Source organism: Falco biarmicus, chromosome 1 (assembly GCF_023638135.1).
Source record: "Falco biarmicus isolate bFalBia1 chromosome 1, bFalBia1.pri, whole genome shotgun sequence".
Taxonomy (NCBI): Eukaryota; Metazoa; Chordata; class Aves; order Falconiformes; family Falconidae; genus Falco; species Falco biarmicus.
The window spans coordinates 71,329,609-71,342,348 of NC_079288.1; the positions used below are offsets into that span (position 1 = coordinate 71,329,609).

At 44.1% G+C, this 12,740-nt stretch overlaps 1 protein-coding gene across 1 annotated transcript in view; it reads left to right on the forward strand.

Moving 5' to 3' along the window:
• Positions 1-1,550: 1,550 nt before the first annotated feature.
• Positions 1,551-12,740, forward strand: part of KCTD8 (potassium channel tetramerization domain containing 8) — a 101,414-nt gene continuing 90,224 nt past the window's right edge. Inside the window, exon 1 of the mRNA XM_056326890.1 lies at positions 1,551-2,444. Within this exon, the coding sequence (XP_056182865.1) occupies positions 1,601-2,444 (844 nt within the window). The 5' untranslated portion in view covers positions 1,551-1,600. The remainder of the gene's footprint in view (positions 2,445-12,740) is intronic.

A 12,740-nucleotide genomic window follows, 5' to 3' on the forward strand; every position in this document is an offset into this window, starting at 1 on the left:
GACGTCTGTGTAACTGCTTTAAAAGTGAGAAGTCTACGCGAGTGTTTTAAAGAAGGTGACTAAGCTTTGGATGACTGGTCGTCCTGATCACCACACACTAGTGAGGAGGTAACAGACTGCAGCTGTATCTGCCTGCAAACTGACCACTTTTCCCCCCAGTCCTGAAGTGACCCTTGTTTAAGTGAAGAACAAGTTGGGCTTCTGCCCCTATGTAGCAGAATTAAGGGTTGAAACCTTAACTTATAAAGGATTATAAAAAACAGAGCTAAAGTGTTCTCATGCATGAACCACCCAGCACAACAGTCACACTTGGATCTGGCACTGGTATTCGGAGAAATGCAGTCAGGTTTAGGCCTCAGTTTTTACTGGCAAGAGCAATCGTACTTTTCTCATCCAACACATGGGCACAAGTCTGTGCTCTAATACATTCCAGCAGCACAGCCTGAAAGTACATGCATCAGAAATCTGGATGCAGGTGAGCTGTGCTCCCTGCTAAAAACAAATAAGTAAAAATTAAAAAAATCTACTGCTTAAATAGAGTACAAATTTTGTTGCTTCACGGCCAAGGATCCAGATGCTAACACATTCCAAAGCAAAATCTGTGCCTGGCATCTGGATCCTAATGGCAGCTGACTTTCTTTTCTGCTCTGAATCACCCCAATTCTATTGTCAGCCTAGAGAGCACGCCAAACTTCTCCGAGAATCAAGATCCTGTGTGCCATGCCCCAGCGAAGCAGCAGGACACCCAATACAGCATTCCTGCCCCACCAGGACCTGTTAGGTTTGTACCACCAGCACAGTGCAACTGGTTTCTTTTGTGCCCTCGATTAAGCCCCCCCCCCCCCTTCCCTCACGGTAAAGGCAAGCTGGTACAGGGATGACGGTGAAAAATGCTGCCAGGTGCATCCTGCTGGATGCCACTTTTGGAAGCACGACCGTTACCTTACACCTGCAAGCGCCGATCGGAGCGACAGTATCAGCGAGGCTGAGGGATTTGGGGGAGGCTGGGAGGTTTTTAAAGGCGGGTGGGGTGGGGGGTGTGTGAATCCAAAACGAACCAAGAAAGCCACCCAGCCGAGGCGAGGGGAGGAGCCGAGGTAGGGGCTTGGCTCTTCCCTGTCGGCCCGGCAGCGCGGCAGCGCTGTGCCAAGTGGCAGCCGGCGGTGGCGGCCCCCCGGCCTCAGGCCAGCGCGGCTGCGGCCCCCGCGCCCCCGCCGGGCGGAGCGAGCGGCCGGGCCAGGCGGAGCGGGGGCAGCGCTCGGCGCGGGTCGGGTCGGGTCGCTCCGGGCCATCCCAGCCCAGAGCCCCCCGGCCACAGCCCAGCCCAGCCCGCCCCGTCCCGGCGAGGGGGCGCGGCGGGGCAGGTGAGGGCCGGAGCCGCGCCCCGGTGCCGTGCCGCCCGCCGCCGTGCCGGAGTGCGGCGGGAGCAGCGGCTCCGTCCAGGCGCTTCCGGGCGCGCCGGGGGAAGGAGAAGGAGGAGGAGGAGGAGGAGAAGGAGGGTAGGGGTGGGGTGGGTGGAGGGGAGGGAGGGAGGCAGGGAGGGAGGGAGGCCGGCTTTTTTAGGAGGGAGACCCTCCTTCGCGGCCGCCCGCTCGCAGCCATGGCTTTGAAGGAGGCGGGCGGCAGCATCCTGCCCATCAGCGACATGGTGTCGGGGCCGTCGGGCTCGCCGTTCCCCGAGGTGGTGGAGCTGAACGTGGGGGGCCAGGTGTACGTGACGAGGCACTCCACGCTGCTCAGCGTCCCGGACAGCACGCTGGCCACCATGTTCTCCCCCTGCCGGGGCGGCCCGGCGGCGGCCCGCCAGCTGCCCAGGGACAGCCGAGCGCGCTTCTTCATCGACCGCGACGGCTTCCTCTTCAGGTACGTGCTGGATTACCTGCGGGACAAGCAGCTGGCGCTGCCCGAGCACTTCCCCGAGAAGGAGCGGCTCCTGCGGGAGGCCGAGTACTTCCAGCTGGGCGACCTGGTGAAGCTGCTTTCGCCCAAGGTCACCAAGCAGAGCTCGCTCAACGACGAGGGCTGCCAGAGCGACCTGGAGGACAGCAACTCACAGGGCAGCAGCGACCGGCTGCAGCGGGCGGCGCTGGACAAGCGCTCGGGCTTCCTCACCGTGGGTTACCGCGGCTCCTACACCACCGTGCGGGACAACCAGGCGGACGCCAAGTTCCGCCGCGTCGCCCGCATCATGGTGTGCGGCAGGATCGCCCTGGCCAAGGAGGTCTTCGGGGAGACCCTCAACGAGAGCCGCGACCCCGACCGCCCCCCCGAGAAGTACACCTCCCGCTTCTACCTCAAATTCACCTACCTGGAGCAAGCCTTCGACCGGCTGTCCGAGGCGGGCTTCCACATGGTGGCTTGCAACTCCACCGGCACGGCCGCCTTTATCAACCAGTACAGGGACGACAAGATCTGGAGCAGCTACACCGAGTACATCTTCTTCAGTAAGTGCTGCCCGCGCCCCTGCCCCCCGCCCCCCATCCCCGGGGGGCGCATGTTACAAGTACACCTTCACCCCCGCACTCCAGCCCTTGCTGTCCCAAAGCAACATGTAGCTGGAGAGAAATTGGGGCTGCCCCCTTTCCCCCGTCATTTGGCGCTGCTGTCACCGCCAGAGTTCACATTCTACTTCGCGCATTGGGGGGGCGGGACAGGGCTGCCTTATGCCCGGTCCGGAGCGCGGCGAGGGAGCAGCTCCCCCCGCTCCTTGGAGCAATCGGGGCTGCTCCCACCTTTCGGTGCCGAGTGTGCCGCGGGGACAGCCAGCGCCCCCGCACCGCCTGCCCCGTGCCGCGGTCTCGCGGGGGGCCGGGCCGCTGGTGCCGGATCGGGGGCTGCGGCGGCGGGGGGGTCCCAGCCCCGCTGGCCGGGCGGGAGGCGCGGGCGCGGCGCTGGCTCCGCCGCGGCGGTTGCGGCGCTCCCAGAGGTTGCAACGGCGGAGCCCGGAGCAAGGAAGGGGTTTAGTATTTCATCCCTGCGTTTCCTTCCCAAGCGAGAGCACTGCGCTTGGGCACGGTCTCCGTGAGGGAAGGGGCAGCGAGGGCACGGCCAACTTCCCGAGGCGCAAGAAAGAGTCTGGCTCGAAGGGGGAAAATAACAAGGAAATTAACCACTCCGTAGCCAGGGCCCAGCTCCTAAGCAACTTCGCTTGCTGGCTGTGGGTAGCCTTAAAGGTTTCAGGTCACTTGCAAATGGGAAAATCGAGCGATGACGAATGAGTTCCAGTCTGGCAGAGTGTGTAGTGCTATGTAGGGCACTGGCAGGGCAGCGGTTTCGGGTAATGAAACCGTAGCTGGATGGAGAACACCAGCCCCTGGCAGAGATTTGTCTTTGAAAGGCAGAGGCAGCCTTAAACGTTACAGACGCGTTTGAGAGCCGGGTGAGCCTGTGGAAGAGCGGTGTTTTCCATTCGCTCCTTTCTGCTCCTGCCTCTGTGTGGTCTCAGCTCCCTGAGCGCAGGAGGGAGCCTTTGGTCGAGCATCTGCCTGCCTCTGCGGTGATGGGAGATGCAGCCTCTAACTAACTTCGCCAGCAGGGCAGCTGAACAGGAGCAACCTGTTTTGTGTGCAAAACTGGACCTAGGCACAGTATGGAATAGACGAGGGAAGTGTGAGTGGTTTCCTACTCAGAGGAGAAATTAATTCAATAGTTTGCGTTGCTGTATATTATATAGGTGGTGACCACCCTTTGCTGAGCAGGCTTGGGTACTTCAAATCAATCTTCAAAACTACAGTAAAACAGTTTTTGAAGATCCATTGCATAATTTACCAATGATCATTTTTCACTAGGATACATAAAAACTGAGCTGTGGAGGAGCTTTACATTCTTCTGGTGGACTTTTGTCAAGTATATAACATGATTATTGAATCTCCTTTCTGAGAAAAATAGGTGTACTGGTTTTCTAAATAGCAGAAATTCCTTATTGTTATTATCAAGACTATGAAATAGTCTGTTCTGTTTGCTCAGAAATAGATTTGTAGGTGCATAATTACTGGTGTGCATTTGTGATGCTTATAATGTTTTGGGTTATTTTTTATGCGTGCATTATGATGAGGTTGCTGTGTACAGCAGTGCTCTAATTCAGATCAGTGTTCCAAATTAATCCCTCGTGTAATACCACTGATTTATATGGAATAATGCCAGGGATGAATTGAATGTTATACATCATGATTTTTGTTTTGATTTTTAGTCTTCCAGCTTATGATGATACAAAAAGTAAAACAGTTGGTTAATTACTTAAACTGATATAGTTAACTGAAAATTTATGGTTTTGTTTAATGTGTGGTGTTTTTTGGTTTTGGTTTTTTTGTTTGTTTTTTTTTTAACTTCTGAGTGTAAAAAATTGTAGAAAGTAGGCTGAAAAGATGAGTAGCATATTTTAATTTTGGTTGCTTGTTATGCATTTAGCAACCTTGTTTAGCAATTTTATACATTTTTGTATGTAGATTTTTCTGAAATATAACACAGAGACAAAACTTAAAGAATCACCAAAATGGGAAGAGAAACAAGCAAAACACAATGCATGAAATAATGCTTTAGTATTTTTTGGGGGGGGCGTTGTTTGTTTTGTTTAAAATGACTAAATGTCCACTTGATGGAGACTGTTGATGAAACAATACTTTACTATTATTAAATGCTCTGGGTGGATTGGGTGCTTGTCATTGCTTTGCTGGACTGCTGCACAAGAATCCATTGAAGGGAGAACAAACCTTGGAAGCTTTAGTGCTCTGTACCAGGGGTGAGAAGAGTGGTCATGGTTACTGGCTGTAGGCTCTCCAGTAGCATTAGCCAGGACTGTACTCCTTCCTCACTCACAAACAGAACTTAATACACAAAGAGAAGAGCAGTCAATTTATTTCTTGCCACATGTCCCCATGAACCCCAGAAAGGAGGCAGTTTTGGTTGAGATGTTGCTGATTTCAGCAGCTCTCATGGAGAGTGTCCAACCCTGGAGTGTGCCTTAGAGACACAAGACAAAAATATCAAGACAAAAAACTTCTTGGAACTTCTGGTTTTGGCTAGTGCCTGAGACTTAATTCAGTGCTAGCAGAGAAGAAACCTAGTTTTATGTTCCACTGGAAAAAGCCCTAGCAGCATTTGCATTTGTTACTCACAGTATGAGCATCTGCAACCAGCAATGGTATTAGGTGTTGGTCTGTAATTCTATAGCAGCCACACAAACTTCTTTCACCATTTTCTCCTGAGGACTTGTGGACAGTGCTGTTTTCTAGCAGTGGTAGACAGCAAAGTGGTTGGAAAAATATATGAAGATACATACATTCTGCTCATTTCCTTAGGTCATGAGTAGCTAAATGAGTTTCTCACTGGGAGCTACTAAGGAATGTTTGATGGCCAAGGGTTTAATCTATGGTTTGTAGAACAGATGTCAAGTCTGTTTCTAGCGTCTCTCAAACTTCAGTAGGTATTTTGGGTTTAAATGACCGTCTATTGCTTTTTTTAAAAAATTGAAATTACTTTAAATTCTTAAACATTGCAGCAAATGAAATTCACCTTGGATGCTACATATCTATTGAATTAATTTATGGATTGCTTAATACCTAGGGATGGATTAGTTGTTGCAGACTAATTCTGATTGAAGAAACAAAAGTAATTTGAAACTGCTTACCAGGAAATAATGCTTCAGCTTTTGGCAACATGTCCTGACAAATACAGAGACAGACTTTCCTCCTTTGTATGCATAATTCTTATGAAAAACATTAGGTTCTTTTCCCCCTGTGGTGTGCAAACTATCATGTATGCAATGACAGTTTAATTTGTCTACACAATTTCTACATGGCCAGAATTTAACTTGCACATTGCATTGGTAGCTCAATTCTGAAACATGCTCATAGATCTGTTCCATGTGTCTGTTACAAATCCTGTCTGTTAATGGTCAATAAAAGGAGTAAATTTTTATGTAGTAGTGAAAAGACTCTACCAGAGAGTACCACAAACTTTTCCTTCTCTACTCTCACCCTTGATAGCTTGGCTCCATGCTATTGGTGCTCTCGCCTTAGTACACGTGAGGATGACTTGGGTCAGTTAACATGAAAAGCGTATGCAGGTTGGGAAAGAGGCATAAACTCTTTTGCTGCTTACTGTCCAGCTGCCATAGAGGACTGCTGATTAATAATTAATAACCTATTGGTGTGCAATAGGTGATGGCCTTCACAAAAGTTGCTTCTATCTGGAGACAGGAGACCAGAAGCCAGGATAACTTGCTTCATGTGGCTGCAGGCAAAGTAACATGTCTTCTGATAGCTGGCCTTTTTGTGAGGAAAGGGTGTGATTTACATTTTTAAACTTTTGTCTTTTGGTTGTTGTTGTTTTTTTTTTTTTGTGGTTCACTGTATCTCTCAGTACTGCTATGTAATGCAGGATTGCCTGTGCTTGCTATTACTATTTTTTTTTTCTTCTGTAGAATCTAATTGGTCTTAATGGATTTTACATTTAACATCTGCTACGCAATCTGACTTACGGGTGTTGAGAGCATCGTGCTCAGCTGGAAGCTTTCTGTGCTGAACTGACATCTTTATTGTAAGAAGAATGCAGTAATATTTCACAAAAAAACTTGAACATGTATTTTGTTTTGACACTTCTGTTTCACATGTGACAATTTCTGTTTCCTTGTATCTTGTTTTTGTTTGGAACAGGTGACGCTTGCATGAATTTATGGTGCTTATTTTCCACTTGAAGTCACAGCTCTCTGAGATTATATTGGTTGCTGTGGAAATTGTCATAAGCGAGTGATAATAATTTTGTAATCAGTGGGGAATAAGCAGTTGGAAGCAATGAACTTTTAGGAAACAATATGATATTTTGAAAAAACAAAACAAAACCCAACCCCCCTAAACTCAAAACAACCACACCACCCACCCTGCAAAAAAACCCAAACAACTCACAACAACAACAAAACTAAACTGACATGGTTTGTGTCTTTGCAATAAAAAGGAGAAGAAAACAGAAGGTAACACTTGAAGCATGGGGAACAAACATGTATGTACAATACCTTGAGATGTTAGGTGCTCTTTGAAAGGCAAATCCAGTTCAACATCCCAGTGGGGCAAGGAGGGGATGGCAGGTCAGCAGGTAAATCTAAACTGCTCTTCTGAGGGCAAAGTGGTATGAGACCCATCCTGTAGGTGGTTTCTGTGACCACTCCAAGCTGCTCTCCATCCATTACTGCTTATCTGGTAAATGTTATGTGGAGTGTGTCTGTGCTATGCTGAAACGTGCTAGGCTGAAGAGAGAAAGGAGACCAAAAGTAAAACAAGGGTATTGCTTCTCTATGGCATGTTAAGGTAAAGTTGGACAATTTACTTTGAGCCTGAACTAGAGCCTCAAAGATTAGAGTACAAATTTTTGGTGGTACAGGCAGATATGAAGGATTAAACCAGTATCACAAGCACAACATAGAAAAGCTTCAGATTTCTGACACTATCAAAATCTAGGAATGTTGATTCTGGTAGGACTATTGAGCAAAGCCCCCACCCAAATCTCTCGGAGAGATTCGGTGGACAGTCCTGTGACTTGGGAAAACTGACATAAAACTTCAAGATATTCTGCCTTAGGATTCCAGCTCAATTTTATATGAATTCCAGCTCAACGGTTTTAAAATAAATAAATAATAGGCTACTGTTTATCTTGTCATTCTTCCAAAATAAATGTCCCTGGATGTAAAGGGGTGAATCAAAGTGTGCAGTCATAAATCACTAATATGAGAATATCTTTCTTGTGCCACCACTTGATGCAACGTGAGATAATCTAAGACTACTGAAACTGGTATTCTGATTTTAGTCATCATTTCAACCAACAGAGTCTATTTGAGAATGATTTTGAAATGTGAGATTAAAAAGAAGTTTGAACAAATATGGCTTTTAAATAACAAAATAATGAAAGCAATCTGCGTTCCGCCACAGCCAGTGTAAAGGCACTGCTACAGTGAAAAACTGTGTCAGGAGCTTTCTGATCTTTCTTACACTTCAATAGAAACATACAAGACTCAATACAATGATTTGTGATCAGATATTAATAATTATATCCAGTTTATTGTCTTTGTACCATAAAATAATATTTTTAAGTACTGTAGAGCAACTTCAGTATTTGGAGCTAAGGATGGGAATTGTTGTGCAGTGTTTTAGAAGTAAAATTGGAGGTTAACTTAGAAAAGCAACTATCTTGGATATTATATACCAAGATCGATACTAGATAACCAATAAGCACCTTGATACAAGCAGCTGTTATTTCTGATGTTGGGAAATGGAAACACACAGGTTTTGTTATTATCCCAGACTTGTACTGCTTGTGGGTTACTTGGGAACAAAGTAACAGTGTTGGGGAAGCTGACTTTGCTGGATTTGTAATATTTTGCAACAAAACTGCTTCTTGGTGTCAGATAACTTCATACATTTTCAAGGATTTATGACAGTAGTTGCAGGGAAATGTTTGCTTTTCCACAGTACGATGAGCAAATCATATTTTATTTTTTCTTTATTGTCAACATGAACTTCTAGTTATCTACTGTTCAAGTGCAGAATTTATGCATACCAAACTTTTCTGTATAATATTGTTCCAGGCACATGATTTAAAATTAAAACATTACTGCTAATAAAATATATTTTGCAATATATTTGCTTTCTCAGCATGATATGGCTGGTCTTTCACTCCTGGTTTTCTTCTTTGCAGCAAATACCACATTTATTATACTGTGATGAGAATTTGTGTGGCAAACAAAAATTCTCTAAGCATTGCACCAAGAGGGAGTTCATCAATTCTCACATTATTCTCTTTCTGCCACAGTTCCACATTTAAATGTAGCTCTCCAGAAATGAAAAACTGCCTAGGCAGTTTTGGGCAGGAGGAGAAACGTGGCAGAAAGAAAGGCCCTCTTGTTGGTCTTGCTGAACATCATCATGGCCTGAACAAAGTGACCAGAAGTAATTCGTTATGTTTTGGTGTGTTACCGGTTTAAGGGTGAGAGCTTTGGTGAGACAGATACCTAGATGGGCAAACGAGGAAAGTGTGTGAGGTGGTGTGCATCCATATACCTTGGGATCCTTGGGTGCTCGAGGCTGGTGTGGTGCCTGGTGTAGCTGGCAGCCAGCTTTGCATTGCCCTACGTTGTCTCAGCAGCTAGGTGTATCCTGGGTGTCGCTGCTGGAGAAACAAATAGCACAGCCATGCTCTGGATTTCCCCTCTGATTTTCTGTCTCCAGTTTTGGATTACTTTACTGCCAGTGTCAGGGAAGAAGTCTGTTACAGAGCTGAGGCGACCAAGGTCATGTCTGCAGGGCTTTTCCACACCACAGACTGATTATTTGGTTGGTGGTTACTTCACTTGGTTTAACTGTTGGAAAAAGCTGGAGTCATAATACTAGCTAACATCTTAACCTGGCAAGCATATGCTATTTTTATATCCAAGGATGATTTTATTTCATTTCTGCTTTCAAGATCTTTATTTCGTAAAGCAGGTGGAGTATTAATGGTGCTCAAAGCATGGCTCTTTTATAAACTGAGCCACTGGAAGTCCGGTGGAAAAAACCCTAAAAAAATTACCAGGCAAATTTCATTTTGCTTTAGCAAATCAAATGCTTCATGATGGACTTCCTGGGGAGGTCGTTCACTCCAGCTTGATAAAACTGAATGTTCTTTTTGAGAAGAGGTAATTTATACTCTACTTGAAATTCATATATTGTCTAAATGTTAGGAGAAAAAGGTGGTATGACTAAAATGAAATTCTCAGTAGAGTTTAAGTTCTTTTCTTTAAATGATTTTTATGATTTTTATTTTTAAATTAGTAATGGCCATTGTACATTTAGCTTTTGCCTCATGTAAATTCAGAATTTATTTCTTCTCTTTTTTTTCTTAGACCTAAATAGGATTAATCATATAAATAGGGACTAACAGTGTGTGAAACTCACACTCAAGTCCCATTCACAGCTGCAAGGCAGACCTTCACTGGGACTAAAGCAGCAAATAGTCTTGGGCTAATCTTTCACATAAAAGTGAAATTCAAATTACATGAGTGATTATTTGGTTTCATAACTTGTTTCTAGTACAGGAGGTAAGCAGTGATGTTTTGTAATTTTCATGGCACTTGCAGAAACTAATACTGTTCCATTTTGGTTGCGTTTTATCAAATTGTGGTAACAAAACTTGTCATTTGTTATATTTTGACAGCTTAGCTTCAGAAGACATATTTAAATGAAAGAGTACATCTTGCTGCAAGGTATCACTCCACTTGTATTATCACAACTAAATATTTTCAGGACTTGACCACACATGCAAAAATCACGGTGGTGTTAATGAGAGGTTCACGTTTCTAGCAGCAAGGTGATTACAATGCTTTATAAATGATTATGCATATATTATTTCTACTTTATGGAATGACTTCTGTTTTGATACTGTCTTTCCCAAAGTTGCTCAAAACAGGATTAAAAGATAGGGAACAGTGTGTTTACCCATTCTTTGCCCTGTGGGGTCTGCCTAGCCATAAGCACTATTAGGATTGCTCTTGGTTACAGCTGGTGCAATGATTCCCATCAGCATTTTGTAGCTGAGAGTAGCTGGGTCAAAATTTAGTTGCACCCTTTCTCATTGTCCCCGATACGCCTGAACCCTATGGCAGGGTCTCTGAGCAAAGGAGGTGCAGAGGCAGGGGTGGCTGCCTCAGGGGGACTGCCACCGCCTCTGGGCTGTGTGCACGTCAGGTTTGCTTTGTACTGCTCGAGTCGCATACCCTGTGCCTGACCTGTTTTCTCTTCCAGTGACATGCACTTAGTGAATAAAGAAAACTAGAGTGGCTTAGAGAGTAAAAGAATAATTGTACTTCCTTATGAAGGGAGTACTACAACACTTTAAAATAAATACTGTGAATAACTCAATCACAAGTGCAAGTGCACAGAGCGACAATAACTAATGCATTGAAGTAGATATACTGCATATCTCTTTGTGGGGAGAAGGAGTGGGCTGAGAAACTGCAGGGAGAAATCAACACCATCATTAACTTTTATTAATGAAATTAAATATTTCAGGTCTTCACTTGGCCTACGTTCAGTTTTATTGTACTTAATACATACAGAGTTGTTCTCTTTGCGTTAGCAGAAAGATATGATTCAGGGACAAAATCAGTCAGTATATCTTATTTTTTATATAAGCAAACAACAATAACCTTCAGTTGCATTTTTATCTTTTCTCTTTCATCCTTACTGGATTTTACCCTTTAGTAGTAACAACAAATATTCCCAAAGAGAGATGAGTTAGTGCTCAGGGACTCCTGTCACATTTTGTTGTAAACAGCCTCCTGCAACATAAGTTAATAGTGAAATTGTTTTATATTTTATTGAACATAGATGGTTAGAGGTTCTTGTAAGGATTATAACTATGTCAGTGCATTCCACAGAGGTTATTAAGTGTACTATCATTCCAAAGGCTTTTTATCAGTGAGTATTTTATACATCTCAGGTATCTGTGAAGCTCTTTATATTTGTTTAATAATAGGGAAAAAGGCCCAGAATTGCATATATACATGATTATATAAATAAATTGTATGCAAAATAGTTACTTTCATAACCTCTTACTAACAGTTTAATTAAACCAGGCTTTTTATCTCATCTGTTACTCAAATCCCCATTAAAACTGCCATACCTGTAGAACTATAAAAGTAATGACAAATGTCTATTTTGTGTATATAGAAGTATTCTCTCACACTTCTGGTTTTTAATCCAGGGTTCTTTCATTCTCATTGAAACTCATGAATACAAAATAATATGAAAATCAACTACAAAAGGGTTAGAAGGCAGAGAAAATAAGTCAGTAAAATATAGTGCCAACAAATTAATCAGTGTAATGTGTAGATAATACAGTGGAGAAAGACTAAAACTAAACAACACTTTTTGGTAGTTTTTCTTAATAAACACATTTTCTTTCCATTTCTTCTCACAGTCACCCATTTACAGCCATCACTTCTCAGTATTGTTCTCTTCGGACAGCTGTTACTATTTCTGCTGTTAATGCCTACTGTGGCTTTTGAGCTGGTTTGAAACAAAGCGAAGGCAAGCCTACTCTTGCCTTTCCACCTATTTTTGTCTCTTTTGGGTGTTTGGGAATATAAATATCACTCATTTGGTTCTTCTAAAAATACCAGTATACAGCCTTATAAAAGTGTGATCAATATGGCTGAAACTATGTGGACTTCAGGGAAAAAAAAAACCCAACAAAATAATTAAGCTGTTTATGATGCAAGATAGAATGGGATTGGTGTTCAAGAAAGGTTGTATCTGTCATCTCTTACTTCCATTCCACTTACCCATTCAAAGTACACCTTCTTCGGAAGAGGGACTGTCAGCATCTGTATGGGTAGATAAGCCTTATCATGTTAAAAACAGTAAACCAAAATTATATAAGGAATATAACTAGGACCACTGAAATTTTTAATTTTCTGTTAGCAGTCCCCCATAAAGCTGTGCTTATTTACCTGTTATAGTGTTGTCATAGGTCACTGATCTTCACGCTGTCGGTTTCTGATCTTCACGCTGTTGGTTTGTCTCTGGGGATGTAATAAATGAATATAACGTTTCTCGATGTTATAGACAGAGGTAGACAAAGTCTGTGTGGTTTTGCTCCCCAAAAACCATCTGAGGTAACAGACAGCAATATCCTTTGTCTTCAGAATAATCCTCTAATTCTTTAGGATAGGAGGCACAGACTTTTCAGAAATGTCTCGTTTATTCAGTATGTGA